Here is a 26,876-nt window from a genome sequence, read left to right as displayed (position 1 = left end):
AGAAAAACATTTTTTGTATGCTAACTCAAATCTCAACCATTCTTGAATTTTGGGGGTGAGGAGTGGAGAAAGAAACACATCATACAAACACTAAGATGCTTTAGGATTCCATATTTAAGCTATTCATATTTTTCCTGTTTCTGTGAAATTTATTCTTAACAGAAAATTTATAATCTGAGGAAGCCATATAAGTAAATCCTATTAGCATAGTTTTTATTCACTGTAATTGTATTTAGCATATAGGAAACAGATCTTAAAGTTACACATTTGAGGGAGGAATTGCCACCTTTGAGTTTAGGAACTCAATGCCACCTGCGAGTTATGAAATAAAGGTACAACATGACAGAGGAACTGAAGATATCTTGTGAAATTGAGGACAAATATTAACATACCTGTTTAGCCAGGAAGGAATAAAATGGGAATCCCAGGGGCCATACATTAAGTATGCATTTTTAAAGTCATTTTAGAAGTCTTTGTTTCTGATGTGGCCTCTTTTCATCACCCCATTCCTATTAACCAAAATTTTCAGACTATTCAATGAAAGTTTATGTGTCTCCTCCACTGGCCCCCCTGGAATATTCTCTTACATTATCCCTTAATCTGACAGATGATAAAGTCTGACAATTTTAGATCATGACATTTAATCAAAGTGTTCTTACATGTAACTTTTGAAATGCTTTCACCACGATGGAGTGAGCTTTAGAACAGGATTAATGAGCAGTTCTGTGAAGAGGGAGCTCAGCCTGCATGGACTAGTTTTCCATTCATATTTTTATTTAAAATACCTGTCATCTCTGATATTTCATATTGGGTGTGTACACTGAAATGCTGAGTAAAACAGAGAGTCTGTCATGTCCTCTTTTTTTAGAATAAAGAGAACCGAAAGACCCATCCTGTAAACCTGTGTAACGGATGATCCGCATAACAGCCAGATAGGCGGGATCAGATGACACAAATGCGTTCCATGTTTACATGCAGATTCCAGAATAAGGTTGACACTCCTTTAATTTCAAACCTCTGACAGTATGGTCCTTCTTCATTCAGATAGAATCTCACATTAAAATATATCACACAGACAATGCACTCTTGACTTTAAAGATAACCAAATGCAGAATTAGACTTCATCTGTTGGGACTACCAGATCAATTGCTTTGACTTCATTGCCTGGTCAATTCAGTCCAATAACTAGCTTAAATGATTTTTTTTTCCTCCTGCTGAATTTGCCAGCTACTTCACTTACTGCGTAACTATGGAGCTACCACCATGTCCAGGGGCTGTACTGGGTACTTTGGGGAGATACACAGAATTGGCAGGCATGTTTCAAATCTGCACAGAGTTCATAATATACAACTAATTAGTAAGGCCTGGCAGAATGTGATTTAGTATTAAGGGCCTGGAATAAATGGGGTTTGCTGTTGATTATTTTTGTTTCACTAGAAGTCAATGAGTGCTATCGTAGTTAGAGAATGCCATGTGGGAAGACCAGAATTGAACAGAGAGGAGGGAGGAGACTGCACCAATGGGGAAAGGGCTAGAGGAGAAACATTAGCAAAATACTGGAATAAAATAAAGGAACAGACCTTTAGGGACCAGCTTGGAAATTAGCCTGACTTCAGGAGCATTGGTGTTGAAAAGAGTGAGTTGAAAATTAGGGAACTAGATTATGGAGGGCCTAGAATCTTAAGCCAAGGTGTTTAGAGTTTTTCCTAGAGGTGGTAGGTACTTTTAAGTAGGGAAACCAGGAAATAAAGTTGGTGCTTTGGGAAGATGACTATGATGATGGTGAATTGCGTAGACTAGAGGAGGGACACAGGGTTTCTCCCTATGCCTTGACCATCTCTCTACCCTCACACACATAGCCCCCTACTTTTGCACTGTGGATGCCATACCCTACAGGTCACTGCAGAGCCCTGACCTCAGAGCTGTAGAATTATCCACATTCTGCAGTCCTGCGCTCAGACTGCTGAACGCCAATGGAGGGAATCCCTCAGGTGCGCACACTGATGCCTCTTCAAAAGCACTGGCTTTTCCAGCTTCCACTGAACTCAGTGGGCAATAGGTTCAAATGTCTTTGATTCACTTCCTTCCCCCTTACCCTATAGCTTCTCTTCTAGACCCACCAACCAGCACCAAAGCACCAACCTTTATCATTTTTATTGCTATAGGAAGTTTGCTGATTCTCCCAAATTTACAAGGCCAATTGACATGGGGGAAGGATGATGTGTGGCTAGGCCTTTCGGCTTGAAGCAGCGACCTGCTGATAGTTTCTCATTTTCCCTTCACTTCGCTTCTTTTTATGAGAAGCATCTTTGGTCAGAAGAAGCATTTATTGTACATATAATATAGGAACTGGCAGGGCTAGTTGTTTTTGTATTTGTTACCTCATTTAGTCTTCTTGTCAGTGCTGTGAAGTAGATGTTTTAATATACCCATTTTACAGATGTTGTGCTTATTCATTCCAGGGTGGCCACAGGACACAGCATAAGGGTAAGGGGAAACTATCCACTTGTCACTGTGACATGAGCCCTGAAGATCTGTCAACTGACCACTCCCACACTCAAGTGCACACATGATTGTATCTCTTCATTTTGGGTGTGTGTGTGTGTGTGTGTGCGTGTGTCTGTCTCCCTCTCTTAGCTTCTCACTAAACATTTCTTTTCCATGAAAAGAACCAGAGAAGGGATGGAAGCGAGAACTTAGAGGTAATGGCGAGTTTGCTATGATCCTGCTTATGTTGGTTTCCAATGGCAAGGGTTCCCAGCAGCACACAGCTGGGGATAGACTGGACTTCTCTGGATTCTAGGAGGACACTGTAACTCTTGTCCTGCAGAAGCCAGACCCTTTCTCTTAGCACCTAGGGAGCAGTATATCCACGGGGAGGGCAGACAGTTGCCCAGAGCCATGAACTACAGCAGGAGTAACACCTTCCCTATTACTGTATTTCTCATGACACAGCCCAGCTCTTTGGGCAGCAGGATCACTACCACACATATTTATGTTTCAGATGCAATCCTCAGTACACAAGCCTGGTTCAGCAGTGTATTGCCAATCCCACACCTGTGAAGTTGGTCATTTTTGTACCCACACATAAGACTTCTTTATTTAGCTGAGTTTGATCTTTCTGATAACTCTGTAGATCTTAGTTCTGTTATGTAATATGGCTGCTCTCCCTTACAACTTTATAACCACACCAACTGATAACTGTGCATCCTGTATCTTCATTCAAACCATTATTAATATTGAATAAAACAGCTGAAGGCCAAGTATTATATCACTAAAATCTTCTCTCAAAGATGCAATCTAACCATTCATCCAAAGCCACTGAGTTTAGTCATGTTACTGGTTCAGTAATCCAAGTAACCACAAAATGGTCACGCCTCTCCCCCCTGTATTGTCTCCAAAGGTTAGCTGTCCTGAAAGACATCCACAACTACACAGCCGTCACTTAAGTTCTCGGACCCACCTTCTTGCTTGTAAATACCTGTATCAACCACTTCATAGGGATATTCTGGAGCGGATGCAAAGGGCATGAAATAACACAGGAAAGCCTGGCTTTCAACCTAGACCTTGGGCTCTGCACCCAGTTCTTCCTCTGTAGCATGCCTTCCAGATCTAGGAGGGGCTGCCCGGGAAATGGACATTCCTGTTCCCTGGCTGACTGCTTGTCAGGGATGTTGCCTGGGAAATCTTTCCCAACTCCAGCATTCTGTGATTTTATTGATTTTCCCAAACTTGATTTCATTTTGTTTAGAATTATTCAATTAATGTAACATTTTGATTGTTTACAGCCTTTCGGTATCATCAATCCCTATTCATCCACATTGATGGATGAAAAGAAGCATCACAGGGTATCTACGTGTAGTTTAATTGGCTTTTGTATTGTTTAAAACTTGACTTAAAATTTGGGTCTATAATCTGAATTTTGCAATAAGTATTAAGCAGTCTAGCCCCAGCACTACTCACACAGTAAACATTTCTTTCACTGAATTTGCAGTTAGCCACGTTTAATCCAGAAAAGAAACTGGCCAACTGCCCATCCTGCTTTCTCGCAAAACACCTCTTTCCAACTCCTACTGGGACCCAAGAGCATCAGGCTCTTCCATGGCAGGGAGGTGGAGAGATGCCCACCGATGCCTTCTGCTTGTGCATTGTTCAATATGTGTGTGTTCTCTCAGCTCACATCTTTCTTTTTAGTGTTAAACATCAAAGGAAAACTCTCCATACTTCGTCCTCTAAGCCCCTGCTTCGTCTCTACCCTCAGTATGGGAAAAAGAAGAGAGACAGTTTTACTATCAGTCAGAGATTTAAGCAGTCTAACAGTCACAAAGACTTATAAGCAGAATTTCCCTTAACAATGAAGAGAATGCCTACGTAATTTTTATTTTCAGCTGCAAGTTAAAATAATGGTTCTTAGATCAATTATAGAGATACCTGTAAACTTTTTGAAAATTTTCAGTAAACACAATCCAGTTTACACATAAAGCACATAGACTCATTTAATTGGAGTAGGGTAAGTGTTCATATGTCTTCAAATACATATTTAAATTTAAAAATATTTAACTCGGGAAACTATAATTGTATCCCATACTGAGTAACAAAATACTCCTTGTATACAGTTAATGGGCAGATCACGTGCTACATTTTAGTAAAAGTCTTGATACTGTTCCCAGTGGATTATATATAATATAAAGGAAGCTTGGAATCAAGAATATTGATATTTTCATGTAGTAGAGGTGGGGAGTGAATATAGCATCACTCTCCTATCATGACCCTGGCATTCTCAGAGTTTGGGAAGATTTATTTCATTGTGTGCCTCGTCTTACAAATAGCCTGGACAACATCATGCCATCCCTTCTTTATATAAACAGAATTAGTATCAGCTAATAGAATTTTTGGCATTAGTACTAAATAACTGTTGGTGGAGCATGCTGTTTAGTAGATTGGTTCTAAACGTACTAAACCAGGATAAACCAGCGGTACTAAGGATATTTCAAATGAAAAATAATATACAAACAAAAAATTTTGTCATTCTCAGTACTTGTGACAATTTTATTGACAGGAGTGAATCTTGCCTTCCTTTCAGATATACAACCTTAGATACAGTCTTTTAATATGGCTTTATAAATAAATAATTAACTATTTTTAGAAAAAATTTGAAAATATTCAGCACGATATTCGTTCTTACCTCATTCTGAGCTTTGTGATATGTATTCAGTACTAGTTCTTGATAATTTGTTAACAAGGCATTTTTAACACTTTGGACAGATGCACATACTGTTTTCAATCTTCACGGTTAATTATTCCATTTTGTATTTGATGCCAGAACACCCTGACTCCTAATCACTGCCCATTGTTGCAAGTCCATTATATTCTAACTGTTTGAGTGCTCCCATTGACCTTGAACTGACATTATAAGCTGTGTCTAATCTTTTCAGTCTATATTTCTAATGCTTCTTTTCTTTTTTTCCCTTTTTCTGATCCCTGTTTAGCATCACAATGGGGTTGCCTCTGAGTCCAGCAGCTGACTCGGCCCGCTCTGCGAGGCATGCCCTCTCGCTCATTGCCACCGCCAGACCACCCGCCTTCATCACCACCATAGCCAAAGAGGTGAGCAGAACTTCTCAGTGTGCTCCATCTTCTCATTTAGAGGAATTATTTGATACTATAAGCTGAGAGTTTGTTTCCACAAATCCCCTTTCCAGTTTGTTCTAGAACAATGCAAGTTAATAATTTAGTACTGAAATGAACACGTGTCTGTGTGCATGTACGCTGAATTCCACGGTGTGGTGCATTCATTACTTGTGCTTCTGTATTCATTTCTGTTCTCAAAGTTAATTCACTTGTAAATATTTGACAATCATTTTTCAATCTGAATTATAGCAGGCATATGAAAACTCAAATACATTAAAGGTGTTCACATTTTTCACATATAAGTACCTCCTTGTCATCAAAACTAAACTTTTTATTTAGCACTGGCTCTCTAACTGTAAACAAAAAATGTAAGTCATAAACTTGCTAATTGTTTTTCCTATTACTTGTCACAGATAAAAACTTGAATGCCAATTGATTCCCACATTCTTAGTGTTCAAACTAATCGCCCACATCTAACTGGAAAACTAGTAAAGAACAATGAGCCAATTATAGGAACTTTCCTACAGGTCTTAGTAGGAGGAAGAAAAGGAAAGGATGATCAGCTCTTAAATTTTTTTTAAAGGTTTATTCCATTTCAGCATGAATAATGGGCAGACTCAGTGTCTATAGGGTATGGGCTCTGGCTGAGTTGTTTTTCCTGTAGCTATGATGAATTTTTAAAATACGAAATAAATACCTCTGAGTCTACTCAGATAAACTGAAACCTATTGGGCTCATGTCTGCCCCAGAGCTATCCCTAATAGGCATGCTGCAAATATTTGTGCCGTGCATTTCGCTGGGAGGGGAGGAAAGAAAGTCCTAATAGCATTTTGTATAGGCTTATGTGAGGCACTGAGGCTTTGAATTCATATCTAAAATGAATTTGTAGACTAAGGGTGTGCATTTTTCTAATAGTGCATAGTGTTATAGTAAGCTTCCACTAGATTTAAAATGCACATATGTATGTATTTATTTTGTAGGTATTATATAGTTATATATAATGTGTGTATATATATGTGGGTATAAATGGCCAATTTTATTAGTCTTGGAAGGTTTTTTTTTTTGCCAGTTTTTCCCATCAGGGGAATATGCACAAGTCATAATATTGAATATAGTGAATAAGCCTCACATTACTCTGACAGATACTTTTATTAATTGTGTTTTCAAACTTCATTTGCACCATTTACATATGAGTATTTTTTTAAAAATGAACTATTAGAATACCCATGCTTTGAATTCATTCTACTACAGCTTTTGGTTGGAAAGATAATTTTAAAGTAACAGTCCACATTTATTACCTTTAAAAACAAGTTTTCAGCCTGGTACTGTGGCGTGTGCCTGTAGTCCTAGCTATTTGGGAGGCTGAGGCAGGAGGATCACTTGAGCCTAGGAGTTTGAGTCTAGCCTGGGCAACACAGTGAAGTGAAACCCTATCTGTAAATATTATATAATAAATGAAACAAAAACACACACACAAGTTTTCCACTTCACTGTTCAATCTTAGAGTATGAGAGTAAAATACTAAAGTATTTCTCATTATTATCTCTGACCTGTACCCCATTTCTATGCCTACTACCTTATGGCTCTTCCCAGGCTAGTCCAGGGCCTGTTAATATTCTTTCTCCTCTGAACTATAAAGCTTACGATTGTATGGGGAAAATCACACTGAATTTATATTATTTGCCATGCTCATTATTTTTGGAGGCATGTTCATTTGGATTTTCCAACTTAATTTTAAAGCACTTAGAGAATAATTTCTGGGACACGGTGAGTGTGGTTAAAGTATTATTTGCAGTCGATCCTCAAACAGTAAGGGAGTTAGGGGCACTGATCCCCCTAGCAGTCAAAAACCCACGAATAATATTTGACTGCTCCAAAACTTAACTACTGTTAGCCCACTGTTGACCAGAAGCCTTACCGATAACATAAACAGTCAATTAACACATATTTTGTATGTTATATATGTTATATACTTTAGTCTTACAATAAAGTAAACTAGAGAAAAGAAAATGTGAAGAAACTCAAAAGGAAGTGAAAATCTATGTCCTATTTATTAAGTGAAAGTGGATCATCATAAAGGTCTTCATCCTTGTCGTCTCCACATTGAGTAGGCTGAGGGGGAGGAAGTGGAGGGGATTAGTCTTGCTGTGTCAGAGGCCCAGAGGCAGAAGAAAATCTGCGTATAAGTCGGGTCATGCATTTCAAACCCATGTTGTTCACGGGTCAGCTGCACTATCATTACTTGAGAGCAAGGATCCTATCTTTTACTTCCTGGGCATCTGCCAACTTCTGTCTACCTCAGTTCCAAATGTACCAAATTCACAAGTCCTCAATATGTTTCTTTTTAAACATGTCATGATAGTGTCGTATTAACGTCTCATATAATGTTCAGGAACTTACAGAATTGTGTTAGGCAATATCTATTGAGTTTTTATTATACTAAGTATTGTTTTTGCAAACAAAAGTATTTTCTGACTCACCCACAAGAAGTTTATTTTTTTCATAGTATTAGAAAGTGAAAAATAAAGCATGGCTAGAAATGTAAAACTATATCAGTGTCAATCATATCTACAGCATAGAAATGTTTTGTAGGTACACAGACATACGGCTCTTGCAGCAAATACCCAATCACAGCAGAATATGCACACAACAACTCTCGCACGAGCTAAAGGGGAAATTCTGAGAGTCATTGAAATTCTTATTGAAAAGATGCCCACAGATGTTGTGGATCTTCTTGTGGAGGTAAGAATATCCTGTTTTAAATGATTCATCAGCAACCTAAATTAAATATTCTAATGAAGTAATATAAATCAGTATCTTTATTTCCAGCATCACTAAAAGAGATAAAGGGTGAAAGAGAAAGAATGAGTGTGTGTTGTGTGTGTATGTGTGTGTGCGTAAGAGAGAGATAATTAAAATTAATTTTTGTGCCATTTCTGGAAGACTTATTTAAATTTCCTCAAAAATCAAAACAATTTTCAAGTTCATTCACCATTCACGTGGAGTTGGTCTGTAATACGTAAAGGTCTGTAATATGTAAAGATTATGTTCCCTTTGACATTTTTCATTATAAATAAAATATATAATGTGTTGAATAATGTATTATGTATACATAAATATGAATTGACTTTAAACAAGTCTGTTGTCTTTATTTTATTGCACTGTCCTTTAAATTTCTTTTCACAGATAAGAGAAAGGGTAGACTGTAGTATATACATGGCTTAAATGGCTTTTGTTTTTGTTTTAAATACTAAAATAAAGCTATATAGACTTTTTATAGGCAAATGAGGCCTAAGTTAATCATTTACATTTTGGAAAATTCAGTATTTGAAATTAATTTTAAATCTGTTCTTTTCTGTCAAAGGTTATGGACATCATTATGTACTGCCTTGAAGGATCTTTAGTTAAAAAGAAAGGTCTTCAAGAATGTTTCCCAGCCATCTGCAGGTAAAGAAGCCTTCAAGAGCATTCAAAATAAATAATTTTCAGTAACAAATAATTTTAAAAAATTTTGGCATGGTATTAGTAGTCTTGGTCAATTAGAAATCCAGTTATTTATTAATGTCTGCTTACTTTCTAAAACAATACGGGCAGGTTACAGTTAAAAACAAAAATATAGTAGAGTTAGCTATTTGAAATTGGGTGAAGATATTTTGCTCAAACCTTAGAAAAAATGAGTAAGAGAGAACATTCATTGAATATGTCTGTATTCTTATATTCATTACTCTAATTATTATTTACATTACAAAATTGAGTTAGGAAGCTTCTGGCTTTGGAAAGAAAATGTTCTTTTCTGCTAGCAGACTCTTCGTGCCACACTTTCACTGATAAAGTTTATTTTTAATACAAAGGCCAGTCTTTGCACTACATTCTCTTGAGTATAGGTGTTTTCCTTATGAGAAAGCAGGAAAAGAAGCCAAGAAAAGTTAAAACTTTCATAAACAATGTTGCATTTGCTAAGTATAACTTTATGAATTATATATATATACATAATTTAATAATTATATAGCATATAATTATTATAGCATGAAGGGGTATTTTTAGAGCCAAAGTATAGTGACGTTATGTTTACTTTTCTTTCAAAGCTGTTTTAAGCTCGGTTCTCAAAATACTTATAGATTGAGGTACATCTTGTTAAAAAATGTTTAATCTCCATGCGGTCTATAGAAATAGTATTTAAATCTGTTGAAGATAATTGTTTTTGTAGAAAACAGAACAACCAGTTATTCATAGTTATATAACATTTATCTTTTTAAGACAAGTTCAATGATATTCTATTTTTGCTCATTTTTATGAATACATTGTAGTAGAAAGCTTCATTTTATACTACAGCTTTCCTGAGAGCAATGGCATTACCTGCTATGCAAATGTATTTCAGCATGTGATTATACTCTATGAGCCTTTGCATATCTTTTTCTGTATTTACAATAGACCTTGTATCCTAGTCTCTTTATTTTGCAGTTTCTGATTCATGCATCCCAAAATTTAAAAACATAAACACAAATTTAGAAAAAACAATACTGAAGCATACATGTCTACAGGTGCATATTTTCTTGTGATGGGGTTTGGCAAATTAGAATACAGCCGTGTTTTAACATTATGCCATGTGTTTGGCTTATGGTCTTCTTATTAAGAATTGTATATATTAAATCTTATGCACAATTAATTGATTTTAAGAATACAGGTAGTTGTTATTTTTCCAGTTGACTGTTTTCTATGGGAATGTCTAAGTGAAAATGTACTTTTGCCTGTCACTTCCTGGAGGTGATAAGGAAGCAGTTTTATTAGGGCTTATTTTACTGAATGTTAACAGTGCTCCTTACAGCACCAGCCACTGGCATGTAAAGAAGCTTCCTGGAGTTAACATGAAAGTGCTCAATGTTTAAAGGATCTGTTTTTCCCCTCTGCTGGAAGCCTGCCTCCTCCACAAGCCATATCCTCAGTCCCTAAAACCACCTTAGTCTGCTGCATATCCACTTTCATTTCCTATTTGTGGTCAGTGAAGAGTCAGGGTTCTGCTAGAATGCTAAGGAGGCATGTGTCTTAACTGAAGTCTCAGTATAAATTTTTTCTGATTTGGCAGAAAGCAGTTGTATTTTGTTTATCAATTTAATAACATTTATTGAACACCTACTGTGTATCAAGTACTAGCCAGGCCCTGGGGAAACAATGATGAATAAGATGATATCCTCACGGGGCACAGGGGAGGTAATTATACAGACAGATGATTCCAGCTTCTTCCTATGCTGGAGTAGAATTACATGCCAGGGACAGAGGTGGGCTATAAATGGAGTGCTTAATTCTGGGTATGGGAGTCTGAGAAAGTTTCACAAAGGAGAAGGCATAATCATCATCATCATCATCATCATCATCATCATCATCATCTGTGAAAAATGCTTTAATAAAAGTGTCTGCCAAATGGAAAGAAGGATTTTCCCTCTGAGGGAGTTGTGGTGATGGAAAAGTGGTGGTGGATTCTGGAAGCTTCACAGAAGAGTTGATGGGGTGGGCTTTGCAGGATAGTTAGGGGTGTGTCATCTTGAAATGCAGAGGGAACCAGACTGGCAAATGTTTGGCAGCACAGAAGTGTACAGCAAGTTTGGTAAATGCTGTGTAGTAGAGTGGCTAGAATGTAGGTTGAGGCTAGGAGTCTAGTATAGTGCCCGAGTATAGAGGGCTTTGAATTTCATAGGAAAGAGTTTGACTATTACAGCAGGTCCTTGAATAATGTCATTTCATTCAACATCATTTCATCATAATGTTGAAGAGAAAAAAATAATTCTCAGCTGGGGTCACTGTCTATGTGGCCTTTACACTTTCTCCTCAGGTCCATGTGGGTTTTCTCTGGGTACTCGGTTTCCTCCCACATCCCAAAGATGTGCCCATTAGGTGAACTAGCATTTCTAAATGGTCCCCATCTGAGCGAGAGTGTCTGGCGTGTGCACGCGCACTCTGCCATGGAATGGCATCCTATCCAGGGCTGGTTCTGCCTAGTGCCCTGAGTTGCTGGGAGAGACTCCAGCCATCCATGATCCTGAACTAGAGTAAGTGGGTAAATAATGATCTTACTTGTTTTTGTCACTGGTAGGTGGAGTTCTTTCCCTGCTTTGTTATCAGTTGCAAAGCAGGAAAAAGTCAAGCAGGCTTTATTCCTGGCCAGGCCTGGAGAAGGAAAGAACTCTTGGTCTAAAGACGCCCTCTCCCCGAAAAATAGAAGGCATGGTGTGTTTAAGGACCGGGTATGGGGAGGGAGAGGGATGTTAGCGTGCGCAGAGTGGGACTCCAGATGCACAGGCTCAGTGCATAAACATATGTCTTCATGCAACCCATGACACAAAATGGCGACCTGTTCTTTTGAGGGAGGGAATTTTAGCATTATAATGATAATATTAAGGATCTAAACGCAACTAGGGGTCACTTGTTCCAGTTTGCGCCAGTTGGGGATCTTATCTCCCTCTGGTATCTGGTCAGGAATGGAGAAGCTCTGGTGCTACTGGGCTGTCTGGTTTCTTTATGCAGCTGTGCCTACAAATAAAGTGCATAAATAAAGAAAAACGTAAGAAAAAGAACTTTTCCAATTATTTCATCAGGATGGTCCTGGTAACATTTTTATTAATCTTTCTTAAATGTATGTAGAGCTCAACTTCATTTCAGTGTTTAATATTGGAAGTGTTTTGGGTCTTTCTGAGTTTGGTGATGTTTTTGTGGCCAGAAATGTGCCATAGAAACATAACTCTTTATATCAATTAGCCTGTGGTACAACTGGTTTCATTATAGATCAGTTTTCAAGAACATATTAAATCCTCACATTAAGTGAGGACTTACTGTATTTGATAGACAATAGAAAAATAGACAATAGATAGACAATAGACAAAATAGTTTCTTTTGTCTACAAACTTTTGTCTACAAAGGTTAAGCAAAAATTTGTAACTCTTCTACCAGAACATAGTTGATAACACATAATTTTATGAAACATCAGATTTATAACAAAGTTATTAAGTTATGTAGATATTATTAAGATTGTGAAAATAAAGTTCACATAGGCCCATTTATTTGTGAGTCAGCACATAAACATAGAAGAATAACAATATAAGCTTGTAGTTTATGCTAAATGTGAGTTGCAGTAGATGATAAATTATAGAGGACTTCAGAGAACACTAAGCTTGCAGGGATCTCAGAAGTTTTACAGGTCAATGCCACTCTATCTATTGGCTGAGTTTTACTAGGTTAATATATGAACAACAACAAAGATAACATATCAGTAGGAGTTAAAATTATTTTATTGAATATCTGCCGTGTCTGTACCGTTGGATTCTACTAGGTGCCTTACAGCATTTTTGAGTCTTCTATGTACAAAATGCCTTTCATGAAATAGGAAACTCCAAAGTCAATGGCATGAATATCTGTGGTTCAGATATGTGATGTTTGTTTTTAAAATCTTTATATAGTTTTGTATTTTTTTTGTTTGTTTGTCTCCTTCCTTTTACCCTTTTTAAAATGTGCTCTGGGTTTTATCTTAGACTAACCTCTTTAATGTTGCCTTATGCCAGCATTCGGTTGCTGTGGTTGACAGATCACAAAATGGTGTGAAACTTCATTAATGTTCTTCGTAAATGAAATATTTATGGATGCATCCAGAAAAGTGCTTATGATTTGGGTATTCACACAATATTATTTTTCCACAGATCTCTCTAATAATAATATGAAAATCCAAAATGTATGCAAAATATTAGCTAATATGTATTTCAAAGTAATATATAAGTAAAAAACTACCAAGTGACATTATTGCTTTCATATCTGTAAAAAAGTAATAAATAATTTTTAGTCAACGTTGTAAACATGATCTTCACATCTCAAGTTGTATTAATTTAATTAAGAGCTAATATAGTATCCTGAAGTCATTGAGTGTTTAAAAACAGAATGTATTCTGACTTGTGGTAAACATAAAATTAACTATTCTCTGAGTCCAAAGATAAAATAGCATTATATATAGAATGCTGAATAATCCTGAGTTTGCGTTTTTTGGTTTTATTTTGTTGTTTAGTTTTTCACCTTCACCAGTGGGCTTGTAGGGTTTTGTTTGTTTGTTTTGTGGGTTTTTTTGTTTGTTTGTTTGTTTGTTTTTTTGAGATGGAGTCTCACTCTGTTGTCAGGCTGGAGTGCAGTGGCGCAATCTCGGCTCACTGCAACCTCTGCCTCCCAGGTTCAAGCAGTTCTCCTGCCTCATCCTCCCAAGTAGCTGGGACTTCAGATGTGAGCCGCCACGCCCAGCTAATTTTTGTATTCTTTTTTCAATCGAGATGGGGTTTCACCATGTTGGCCAGGATGGTGTTGATCTCTTGGCTCGTCCTGCCGAAGTGCGGGATTACAGGCGTGAGCTACTGCACCCAGCCAGTCTGGTAGTTCTCATATGCACCTGGGTTTTCATTTTTAGGTTCAGGGTTTTAAAACTTTAACGTGGTAATTTCTCTAAGATTTTCTTTATTTTGACAGTTATTTATCAGGTTGCAAATTAAAATTTCCATTTTATTAAAGTCCTGTCTATTAATGATTTCATAATGACTTAATATATAATTTAATGAGTGGTACATTCAGTCACCAAATTACAATGTTAACTGAATTTCTTTGTTCTGTGATAACTTTCTTCAAAACATATTTAAAATTTGAGCTATAAACTGTGAATCCATTGAAAGCATTGATACAAAAAATTTAGTTTTAAAAATTTTGTTCATATAATAGCTTTTCTATCAGCTGTTAAAACTTTTGATGTCTTCTGTTTGAAAACAGAAATGGGTTAGAACGCATACCAGTAAAATTTGATAGACATTCTTTCTATATCACTGACTGAATCTTGCTTGTTGATATTAAAACATGGGATTATAGCAATGCATAATTAATAATATATTTTTCATTTATATCGCACTTTGCAGATTAAATGTTTTCAAACCTGTTAATTCACAAGCAAATTAAAGAAGACACTATGTAAATGTAAACATTTTTGGAGAATTAGATAGTGATATTTATTAATCACTATCTAATCACATTAATTAATTAATTAATTTATTAATTTATTAAGTTAAGTGACTAAAAAAGTTCTAACTCCAAGATAAAACCCAAACCTTCTTATTCATCATTGATTATTTTTTATATCCAGCTTTTAACCTGTATGTATTTATCCATCCGTGTATGCGTGTACACATACATACACACATACTTAAAACATCCACTTAACCCTGTTCCATAAAGGAGTTTAAGCAGCTTTGAAAGTGACCATCAAATGTAAAAATAGTGAGGAAATTGAGGCAAAGGAAGAATAAGAGTAGGAAAGCAAGACAAGGCCAACATGAGAATAGAAGTCCTCTGTGTTTGCCAGAGGTGAGCCATACATTTGTGTGTAAACTTTTTAGGGGCCAATGTGCAAAGAAGAGCTGACTTTTCTGAACAGTCACACTGTTCAACTCTTCTATTATGCAATTCGTGTCTAACTCTATAAAAATCTATCCTATGAACAGTGTGACTGTCCTAGAATAGTCTCTAGCTGTCTGTAGGACTGAGGTCAGCATGAAATTGCAGGTTCTCATATAGAAGATATAAAATATGTGTGTAGTTTATAAACCAGGTAGTTTTAGAGATTCCGTGACCGTCAAGAACATGCTAGGAAGGAACTCACACAACTGAGTATTAAAAAAGGTACATTCAGTGCCTATTCGCTGAGAGAACTGAGGACACAGATAGGAAGGTGAAATTTAGAAACATGCAGAGTACTTGCTCCCTGTCAGGCACTGGGGAGAAGAATGAACTCAGAATACTGTTCTCAGACTACCTCCAAGAGAATGACCTGATTTCTAGGATCCACATGAAAGCCACTACAGCTGACTTTCCTGAAGCCTGGCAATTTCATAGCTTCCCCCGGTGATTCTTATGAACACTAAACTTTGAAAACCAAGTACCCTAGTAATCCAAAATCAAGAAAAACAAAACCTGAGTCATTGTTCTCTGTGGCCATGTTGTGTTATGTAAAACCTTAAGTCCTTGGATGTTTATTCATTTATATATTGAATTTCTAAGGAAATGCCTGAAGATATTCCTTCAGACCATGCATTCCAGTGATACACCATGAGCTTTTAAAGACTTGATCTTAGTGCCACAGAATGCCTGCTGATGACTTTAAGTGCAAACTTTCATTAATCAGGTTTTATCTAAAACTCAGCTGAGAAACACAGAGCACTAAGAAGCTAGTTTAGAATACATGTGGTCCATTTATTCCTCAGAGTATTCTAGTTTACATCCCTAGATTGGGTGAAACCATCCAAGAGCTGCATGTTTGGCCTAGGCTGTCTGTTCTCCTCTGGGGTTTCCTTGCCCATGTTCCTCTTCAGCATTAGGCCTGCCGTTTGCATGGAGCCACCTTTCAAGGGAGTGCATAAGAACATGGTGGTCTCGTTATCGCAGGGCTGTTGTGTTGATGTCACTCAGTACGTTGTTCAGTGTCCCTTCTATGAAGACTCAATCAAGACGTTTCTTTTCAATCTAGATGACAGCCCGTTTTTGTTTTCCTAAGGAACCTAGAATGTGGGGTTTTTTTTGTTTGTGTTTTGTTCGTTTGTTTGTTTTTCCCGTATAACCAGTGTTGATTTTAAAATTTGCATTGGCCATTAAGCAGTTCAAAGCCAAAGTCCCTGCTTACGTCTAGGAAGTTATGGCTTTTGTCTCCTGTATTCCTTCCCTCATAATCGTACCTTCAGCTTTGTCTTTTTTGTCTTTTTACTGTATTCTAGAAGCTTCCCTAAGTCCTTTATGTTATGTATGTGTGTGTGTGTATGTATTATATATGTGTATATGTACCTAAATACATATATTTCAAAAGCCATGAAAGTAAAAATCACTGTAAGAATATTATCAGCTATGATTATTTTCTAAAATAAAAAAGACATTTTTTGTATTAACTGAAATACTTTAGCTCTTCCTGGAGTTGTTTATATAGCTGTAGATATTTTTCTATAATAAATCCAGTAAAAGTTATAAAAATCACACACTATTAACTAGCTGTATTAATGTTATAGTCATAGCTTTAAATATTTCCTAATAATTCACATTTCACTTTCTGGGATATTAATAATATAGTGTCATCTACTAATAATACAAGAAAATTACTTAGATTTCAGTGCCCTTGAAAAAATGGAGCACACACATCCTTCAAAACACAGTTATACAAAATAGTTCTCCTGTCAGATTTTTTATCACTGTAACAAATATGGCTGTATTATTATATCGGAATCAAACTGCATCCATTTTAAAGCACAAACATATTGGCCACAAGACTGCTGCAGCACTGAATTAGTTTTATGTTTATAAATGAGCAGAATAGGAAGCACAATAAGATAACATTTAAGAAATGAATCTCTGTAGGTTCTTTCCCAGCTGGGCCTTGGCTTTGCCTTCATATGTCTCCTCGGTGATCTTCAAAAAGGCATCATCTAGCACTCTAGATAATTATTGTTAGAGGGTTCTGAGTAATTTACATTTAATTGCCTGGACTATAAATAATACAGCATCCTCAGTTAAAAATACCCTAGACGCCAAGAAGGTAGAACTGACTCCTTTCAAGGCTTGGGAGGATAAACATCACTGAAATTTCTTCAGAATTCCTTGTTAAAATTTCGTTGCAAGTTGCCATGTTACTGAACTCAGATCCCCTTGTGAAGTCCCTCATGCAGAAGACCAATCAACACGGAGTGTGCCATGCTTGACTCGGTTGGATCATGTGTCTTCCTTTGGTCACTGGATCAATGCTGACTGGTATTACACTACTTAGTGTGCTGCAGCGTCATGAAACGTGAAGGCGTAGAGCAGTACTTGCGGTGCGTTCTGCACAGATGTTACTGAGCCCAGAGAAAAGCACTCTAGAACCTGTATGTGTGATATGCACATGTTCCGAAAGGAATGCTTGTTTTTTATTTGGCAAAAGTATTCTTTACTAATGTCGGAATAGAGAGGTTTAAGCTCGTAGAAGCTACTATCAAGGCTCCATTAGAAATGAAGATAAAATACTTCTACAAATATAATGTACTTTTTAAGTTTAAGGTGATTGTATCATGATCTTGAGGTCTGATAGTGGTGTAATGCATGACAAATAAAGGATTAGGGTTTTTTTTTAAATGAAATTGTAAGTCATAAGAGATTTTAGGATTTCTTCAGAGCAAAAATGAGATATGCCTCTAGATGTGATTTTTGGTCACTTAAAACTGCACAGTCATGCACATTATAAGTAGCTTGAGGAAAGGGGCTTTTCGCTTCATTTCTTTTATAGCAACTAGTAGAGGACTCCAACTGGCCAAAGACCATATGTCCCAGCATTCCCAGATAGGTCCTTATTTCATGCACTTTTATTGTTTTAAGTTAAGGCAGTTTATTTGATGTATAACCAAGAGTGATTTAATTTTATGGTTTTTAAAGACTTGTCAAATAAATTCACAGATTCCAAAAAAAAAAAAGATCCTTTGTTGGGCTCTGTCCCAATTTTTAGTTTAAAAATATACGCCCTCAATGTAGCCACTCAATAACTGTGCTTGAATAATGACACTAGCTATGCCGCTTCATGTGTTTAGTCCTTAATTTCATCCTAATAAATGGCATCAGTTCTTTCGCTTAAGCAATGACCTTACTGCATTATTTTTATAGAATTACAAGTTGTAAAATTTTGATTCTATCAAAGACCTTCTGTTGTGACTTACTGCCTCCTGTCCTTCATTTTAAAAACAGGCAAACTGATGACCTTTTTTTGTGCTGACAGTAAGACCAAAGTGAAGCCCAGCTTTCCTGAACAGATCTCATACCTGCTCTGTGCTCTTCAGAGTGGGGTGTGCACTGTTGCACAGGCTTACACATGTCAGGGGCACACATGGAGTTGAGCCATCTCATCAGAGGATGAGCTGACCATTGCTGAGTTCCATGCCCAGGCCTCTTCCTCTCCATCCTTCATCTCATTTTCTTTCTATGGCATCTCTTTCTCAGACTGGAAGTGTATTTTGTTCTCTTGTAAAAACCCTTCCTTCTCTCTGCATCTTCTCCACCTACTGTCCAATCCATCCTTCTCCAGGACAAGGAGTTTATGCTTCATCCAGTTTGTCACCTCTCCCACTCTTTTCATCTACTGGAATCCGATTTTTGCCCCCACTGGTTTTCTAAAGTCTTTCTCTCTTTCTCTCTTTCTCTCTCTCTCTCTCTTTCTTTCTTTCTTTCTTTCTTTCTTTCTTTCTTTCTTTCTTTCTTTCTCTCTCTCTCTCTCTCTCTCTCTGTCTCTCTCTCTCTCTCTCTCTGTCTCTCTCTCTCTCTCTCTCTCCCTTTGGTTACAAGCAATTTTTGATTACGAAATGCTTTTCAGTTTTTAAAGTAGTGGTTCTCAAACTTTTTGGTCTCAGGATCTCATCAAAATTGAAGACCTGAGTTTTTGTTTATGAAGGTGGTATCTATATTTTCATCTTTTAAAAATTAAAACTGAGCATTTTAAAAATATTGATTTATTTAAAATAAACTCATTTTGCATTGATGTAGAAACATTTTCTGAAAAATACTTTCCAAAATGAACAAATACTGAGAAAAATAGCATCGTTTTACATTTGTCAGATCTCTTTACTGTCTAGAAGACAGGTCGAATTTAATATCTATGCATGTCTTTCATCTGTTGCAGTATTGTTTTGGTTGGAATATACGGTCAGAATTTAAAAATCTGCTTGCACAGATGTGTAGTTGAAAAGGGAGGAATGTATTAATAGCCTTTTCAGGTAATTTTGTATCTTCTTGGGCACTACACCAAAACTCAACATGTGATTGTTTTTTAAAGGTTAGTTGCAATATGGAATGTGCAGTCACATGAACTTTACTGTTACATTAAATCCACCAGTGTATCTTGCACTTTGAATAGGTCTTTCACCTGCCTGTGATTTTGTAACATTATGCACTGGTCTTGGGACAATGTTGGTCCACTGAGTTATGTTGGCTCTCCATATATGATCACTTTGCCTTTAACAATATTAAAATAGCACATTTGCTAATATTACTGCTGATCTCCTCAAAAAGTTAGTTTTGAGAAGCCAGATATAGGTTTCCAAAATTCTTATTTTTACTTAAAAGCTTGAATTTATCGTTGGCAATAAATCTTGTTAGTTGTTTTACTGGAAAGGCTTAACTTTATTCATATTCAAGAAAGTATCTCTCAAATAACTGTAGTTTTTCTCTCAGTTATGCTTTCAAGTAAATGGTGTTCGATGAAAAAAGCAGCTAGTTCATTTTGCAAGTCAATCTGACGAGTGTTTTTCTCCAAGACAACCATGAGATTTCAGTATACAGAAGTGCTTTATGTGTACTTCCCACTTTGTCACACTGAATATTGAAACGATATGTACTCAGGGGTTGAAATTTAATTGATTAATAACTTTTTCATCATGGATATTCTGAAGTGAAACTGTTCTGTTGTTTTGCTCACTGCCAGTGTGGCAGTGAAGAACATAGCAACTGCTAAACTAGTACGTGTCAGTGCCCCTGCCTTGATTCGGGTTAAAGTGCCAGCAGTTTTACCCACCATTGCTTTTGCATCATCAGTGCAAAGTCAACACGATGAAAAGGTCAAATAATATCTCAGTATTTTTATGAAAATTGTTTTGATCTCATGGACTTCTCAAAGGAAAGGCATCTGCAAACCACAGTTTGAGAACCACTGATGTAGTGAAATCATGAAACATATTTTTTCTTTCTTAAAACTCTTTATTTTCTGCATCTCCCATATCCCAAAGTGATAACCTTTCTTACGATCCAGTACCTGGAGAGAAGGTAGGCTAGATTTCAGGAAAACTAGGGCTACGTTTCCTGTAGCTCAATAGAAATCCTGAAACTTCTACTTATTTTAAAGGACCATTAACTTTTCTTGGGATTCCTGACTGTCCTCAAATTCCAGTGCCACTGGTTCCAGAAGGGGACCTCCTTCAGGAACCATGGGCGTTTGATGTTAAAACACAGTGAACATAATACTTGGTAGCAAATCTGCCTATTGTTTTGAGGTTACATTATAGATGACGTCCTCTTAAATGTGCCAGGCTTGCATTCTTGAAGTGCCATTCTCAAATTCTCTAGGCTCAGGGCACATTAGTCTTTTTTCTCTTCCTTTAATAAAGCCAGGCTATTCCTACCTCAGAACTTTTGTTCTTGCTATTTCCTCTGCCTAGAAGGCACCTCCTCCAGATATTGACAGAGCCTGCTTGGTCTCATCATTCAGGTCAACCTCTTCTGACCTCCCTATGTGTAATAGCCTCCTGGCCATCACTCTCACATTATTACCCTTTTAGCTTCACAGAATTCTGTAATCTGCACTCCTCTTGTTTATCCTTTTTTTACTCATTAGGCCCTTAAGAACAGGGAACTTCTCTGATAATTTCCTATTATAGTCCCAGCAACCTTAACTGTTGAATGATGAATGCAGAGACCCTGTGCCTGCATTGAGGATTAAAGAGCCTGCTCCTAGAACAGAGAGCCAGGGCGCACACTCCCGTACCTCTTCCTCACACCCTCTTCCTCACCTTTGTTACCTTGGCTTTCCCTTCTCTAGTTCGCAGTTACCTCTTCCCCATCCTAAATGTCATCTCATCTGTCTATTCTAAGGTTATCTTACAGTTTCTTCTCAGCAACCCTAAGCACTTGTGTTTAGCTTGCTTTTGTGTCTTTGAAACAAAATTCTCAAAGATACAGAATATATATAATTCCCTAAAATATGGAATTTATATATGAAATCTTAAGATATATACACACGATGTATATATCTTAAGCTACATATATACTATATATCTGTATTATATCTTAAGATATTTATATGCACACTATATGTACATACACATGCATATATATATATATGCATATATACACTATGTATATAGTCTGCTTTTTCAAAGATTTAAGACTCTAAGTGGATAATTCTCAACCTCTTTAATCTTAGGACCCCTTTAAACTCTTAAAAATTATTGAAGAGCCCAAAGAACATTTGTTTACAGTGAGTTATAACTATCAATATTTGCCATATTAGAAATTTAAACTGAGAAATTTTTTAATTATTTTATTTAAAAAGAACCCATTATACGTTAACATAAAAAATAGTCTTATGAAAAATGATGTTTGCCAACCTCTTTGATGTCTGGCTTAACATAAGTCAGCTGAATTATCCTATCTGCTTCCACCTGTGATATCTTAGATCATGTAAAATCTGGAAAACTCAGCTATGCATTTGTGAGAAAAGGAGAGTGAAAAGGGCAAATAACATCCTGGTGTCAGTGTGGACACTTGAGAAGCACTGCTCTCAGCTGTCCCTGTGGGACTGCCTCTGCTGAGACAGCGAATTCCAGGTGGCGAGGGCTCCCGCCTTTGCCACACCCAGTTGTGCAGTCTGGAGCACATCACTCGACTTCAGTTTCCTCCTGTGTGAAACAAGGGGCTCTTGTGCCTGCTAACCATGGCAACATTCAACTCCAAAATATTAAAATTTTTGCGTAGCAGCTACTTTTCTCATGACTGACTTACAAATATATGATTACCAACCATTATCTTACAATAAATTCTGAAACATGTTAAAATATATACATCTTAATGCAGGGCTATATGAATGCTGCAGCTTCTTTGATGCCTTCCTAAAAATTCTTTGAAATAATTACTCTCAAACCTAATCCTACACTAAGACTATTTAATGAACAAAGAACTCAATTAATATGGAAAGTAAATCATATGTTTGAAGAAAAACAAGGAGTTCCTATTTTGTTTAATGCTATTTTTGTATCTGATGAAGTTTTATGTAGAAAAATGTTTAAGTGGAAACCAAAGGGATAGTTTTTTAAAAGCATATTACCTCTCTTACAGACAATGGAATATTATTCAGCACTATTAAAAAATTAGCTGTCAAGCCGTGAAAAGACATGGAGAAATGCATATTACTAAATGCATATTACTAAATGCAAGAAATCAATCTGGAAAGGCTATCTATTATATGATCCCCAGCTATATGACATCCTGGAAATGGCAAAACTATAGTCAGAAAAAGATTAGTGGTTGCCAGAGGTCGGGGGAGAAAGGATTTTCAGGGTAGTGACACTGTGTTATGTGATACATATGATACTCTAATGGTAGATGTATGCCATTATACATTTGTCAAAATCCATAGAATGTACAAAACCAAGAGTGAACGCTAATGCAAATGATATGTAAATTTATCAGAAAGTTGTCACCCTGGTGGAGGATATTGATAGTAGGGGAGGCTGTGTGTATGCAGAGGTAGGAGTAATATAGGAACTCTACTTTCTCCTCATTTTGCTTTGATTTTAAAACATCTCTAAAAAATAAACTGTATTTTTTAAAAAGCATATGATCCACTCAGTATACTTATTAAAGAGATAAAAAATCAATAGAAGCTTCAGTCATATTTAATGATGGAATCAAAAAATGGAACTTGTTCAATTTAACAAAGTAAAATAATTTTTAAGCACTTGTGTGACTTCTCTGAAAATTTCCAGTTCATTCAATTATTCGTTTGTCTGTGCTGTGTGCTATGCTGTGCCTGTCAAGCAGTCCCTGCCCTAAAGGGCCTTAAAGTTGGCTTGGCAGAGACAGAGAGGTCAATCAGTGAGCTGTCACAAACACTATGAGAAAAGGGTGTCCAGGACACACAGAAGAGTCCCAGTGCCATGATAAGAGGGACACAAAGGAGGGAGCTGGCAGTTGTGCATAGATGAAAGGAGAACTGGTAGTATTTTTAGCAGAGTTTTCAAAGATGAGTAGATGTTTGTCAGGCAGATATATCCTTCTGACTCCAAAATCTATGCTTATTTTTATATATAAGAATGACTCATTGAACAAAATACTAATTAAACACTATTGTGAATCGCCGACTAATGAATCAATGATTACTTTGCAAAAATTACAATGTGTATTCTTTTACATTGCATATTTCATGGCTAAGAATGAAGAAATTCTCAAGCACTATGTGCATAGAACTGAACAATGTATGTAATGACTCAACTACTTTGGCTTTCCAGTAGATATTAAAGACATTAGTAGTGGCAAGGAGAATACTAACTTTAAAGGACTTGGGATATAATTTTCTCTAATTTACTCAAGATGTTACTTCTATATTCACAAGTAGAAATCCCTCTAAAATCATTGACATTAAAATTTAAAGTGTTTAATACTGTTTTTGCTGGATTTAACTGATTAACTTTTAGTTAACCTTTGTCAGAAGTTATCTTAGTATTTACATAGAATAATGTGCTTTATATTAAAACACTCATTCACTTGTGTCCTCTAAATGAAATTATTTCTTACTAACAGTTGCTTCTATTAAATGTAGAGAACTGTGGCGTACCATACAGCCATTAAAAAGATTGAGGTAATCCATTTCTACTGACATGGAAAGATGTTAGTAAAAGAGAAATTTTAAAAGAAACTAGCAATATTGCAGAAGAGCATGTAAAATAAAATCATTTTTAAAAAAGAAAACTATATGTGAAGATCAATATTCATACCTATACAGGTATATATATGAAGAGAAAAAGATCTGGAAAGACACACCCCAAGCTATGACTGGTGAATACTGGGGGTGATGGGAGGGAATTATTGGTAAAGAGTTACTTTCACTTCTTAACTGTTTTTCTATAATAAATCATCTGTGTTTCTCTTTTCAATGAGTGTGTGTTTCTTTAAAATTGGATATAAGAATAATGCAAATGAAAGAAATAGTAAAAAGTGTCATTGGGGAAACATTATAGCTATAACACAGATAAGATTTAAAAAATTCAAGGTAAAATAAGTATTTAAACTTTTGAACTGAATGAAGAAAGCTAATCTAGACAGAACAGTTAAAAGTCTATATTTTCAGAGATAGCTTACCTTTTCTTAAACTTCGTTATTATGTAGACAGACTGATTGATTTTGCTTTTCAAGTGAAAAGCTGAATCAGCTCTGTTCACCTAAATGGGCACTTAAAATCTAGTAAGGAAATGAACACTGTCTACTTTAGAACAGTACATGAGCTCATTTTTTAAGAAACTCCTCCAAACCTGTGGTTTGTTTTTATCCCATATGGTGATTACAATAATGGGAGGTAAAGTAGCTTCAGTCCTAAATTCCAGTAAAATTCTTAAGTTAAGTCCCATTTTATAGAATACATTTCATGATAAATAATTATAGATGTTACTTCTATATTCACAAGTAGAAATCCCTCTAAAATCATTCTAGTCCAGTTTGTCTATCCTAAAATCTCCCAGACAGATGGCTGTCTTTTAATACTAAAGTTCTTCATATTAAAACAAAAAACTTGACCTTCCAGCAGTATTCCATTTCACTGTATAACAGAAGGAATATTTAATTTTCAGCCTGTTTGAAATGCTACAGAAAAGTGTCTCAGACCAAATCCCTATTATATTAGCAAATTTAGATGGAAACTATAAAATAATTTGCAATTATTATCAGGTTTATACTTGTAAATTGTGAGTATTTGAAAATATATAAATTTAAAATTTTCTGAGCACTCATTTTCCTTATGTATTAGCGTGTTATTAGTTGACAGTTATTTGCCCTAGGAAAATAGCAAATCAACTACATCTTATTTAATCTTTCTGTAGTATATATTCAGAGATGCAGATGGATGATGATGATGATGATGATGATGATGATGATAGCTGATAAGGTTTGCACGCACCTACCAGTGTTTACTGTGTGTCAGGCACTGTTTTAGGTACTTCTGTTGCATTAACTCATTTCAACCACAAAATACCTTAATAAGTACTATTATTGTTCCCATGTTCCCTATCAGGACACTGAGACATAGAGAAGTTAAGGAACTTACTCACGGTTACACAATTAGTAAGTATAGATCCAGGCAATAAGGAACCTGTTTCTCAGCCATTGTACCTCAAACCCTAGATGTACATGCCATTTTTCTTCGCAGGATTTCTGATGCCTGGATAGCCCGGGAAACATTTTTGATCTTGCTTGTAATATGCCAGCTACAGTGTGCTTGTGGCAAGTTTTCCCGAGGGAAACGAACTACTCAGCAGGAAATACTTACTGACTATTTACAGTGTGCAAAACCCTGATTGGGAAGTAGTGACTCTCAAATGGAATTCTCCAGTGTCTGTCACCCTCCCAGAATAAGAGACATTTCATTTGGTTTTTTGAACTAGTGCTCTCCACAGGAATGATGCATTTCTGGAAAACATTGCCCCACCCTCCATCGTTCATAGCCCCAAAAACTAACAACACAGCTCGCCCTGAGCTGATGCCTTCACCAAAGCCACCTTGATGTCTATGAACCTTTCAAACATATTAGCAGCATGGCAGCCTGAAATTCTGGAGGGTGTATACAAACATGTTCTAGAAAGTGCCTCTTCCTGAACAAAACTGTCCCCCTTGATTGTGGCTGTGGCATCCGTGAGGGCTTTTGACCAATTCTCTGAGAACCTATGCTTGAATCTTTTAGGCTGAGCTCCTCAAGTTTGTGGCCCTGAAAGAGCTCTTTGGCATCTTGTCCTGTCTAGCCAAGGAGGTTGAGGTAGTTGGTTGTCACTGGTACCTTCTTGGGGTCAAAGTGACATGTACATTGCTCCACTGTAGAAGTCCTGTTGTTCTTTCCTACAGAACCAGCTTGCCTGTGTTGTGTAATCAAATCTTTCCTGTGGTTTATTGGGAATACCTCATAGGTATTTCCTTTCCCATCCAGTATGCATGATGAATAAAGGGATGCACCATGCAGTTGATTCGATTTTAAATAATTTTTCTTTACATTAAGAATGTAACCTACATGCATATCCTGCAGACTGTAACCAAGTGGATCAATCTAAAAAGTCACTTTGTGTAAATTAAAACAAAAATGTGATACTTTTTTTCCTCTTATTGGCAAAAAAGTATGAAGTTTGGTAATACCAAGTAGGAACATTCTTTTAGTGAAAAGTGAAGGTAATTTTGCATTGTCTACTAAAATTTAAAATGTACCATATGCTTTGATGCAGCTTTGGTGACTCTATCCTACAAAAATACCTAGGTATACAAGGATCCGTGTACAGTATAACCTAAGTTCCCATCAGAAAAAGAATGGTTAAATAATATAATGTACATATGCAGAACTACAATGCAGATGTGAGCAAGAATGACATGAGATCCATGTGTGCTGACATGAGAGGACCATCCCATGAAGAAAGCGAAGTTGCGGAAACGTA

The 26,876-nt window shown here is 36.4% G+C and overlaps 1 protein-coding gene across 5 annotated transcripts in view; it reads left to right on the top strand.

Annotated features, from left to right (window-relative positions):
• Positions 1 to 26,876, top strand: part of WDR7 (WD repeat domain 7) — a 372,747-nt gene that overhangs the window by 282,068 nt on the left and 63,803 nt on the right. For all 5 annotated transcript variants that reach the window (XM_003264268.4, XM_003264267.4, XM_030810359.1 and 2 more), the window contains 3 exons: positions 5,490 to 5,607; positions 8,224 to 8,373; positions 8,996 to 9,078. In XM_003264268.4, coding sequence (XP_003264316.2) covers positions 5,490 to 5,607; positions 8,224 to 8,373; positions 8,996 to 9,078 — 351 coding nt within the window. The remainder of the gene's footprint in view (positions 1 to 5,489; positions 5,608 to 8,223; positions 8,374 to 8,995; positions 9,079 to 26,876) is intronic.

This window comes from Nomascus leucogenys, chromosome 4 (assembly GCF_006542625.1).
Source record: "Nomascus leucogenys isolate Asia chromosome 4, Asia_NLE_v1, whole genome shotgun sequence".
Classification (NCBI taxonomy): Eukaryota; Metazoa; Chordata; class Mammalia; order Primates; family Hylobatidae; genus Nomascus; species Nomascus leucogenys.
Note: the sequence above shows the minus strand (reverse complement) of the source record. Positions and strands in the feature narration are given on the sequence as shown.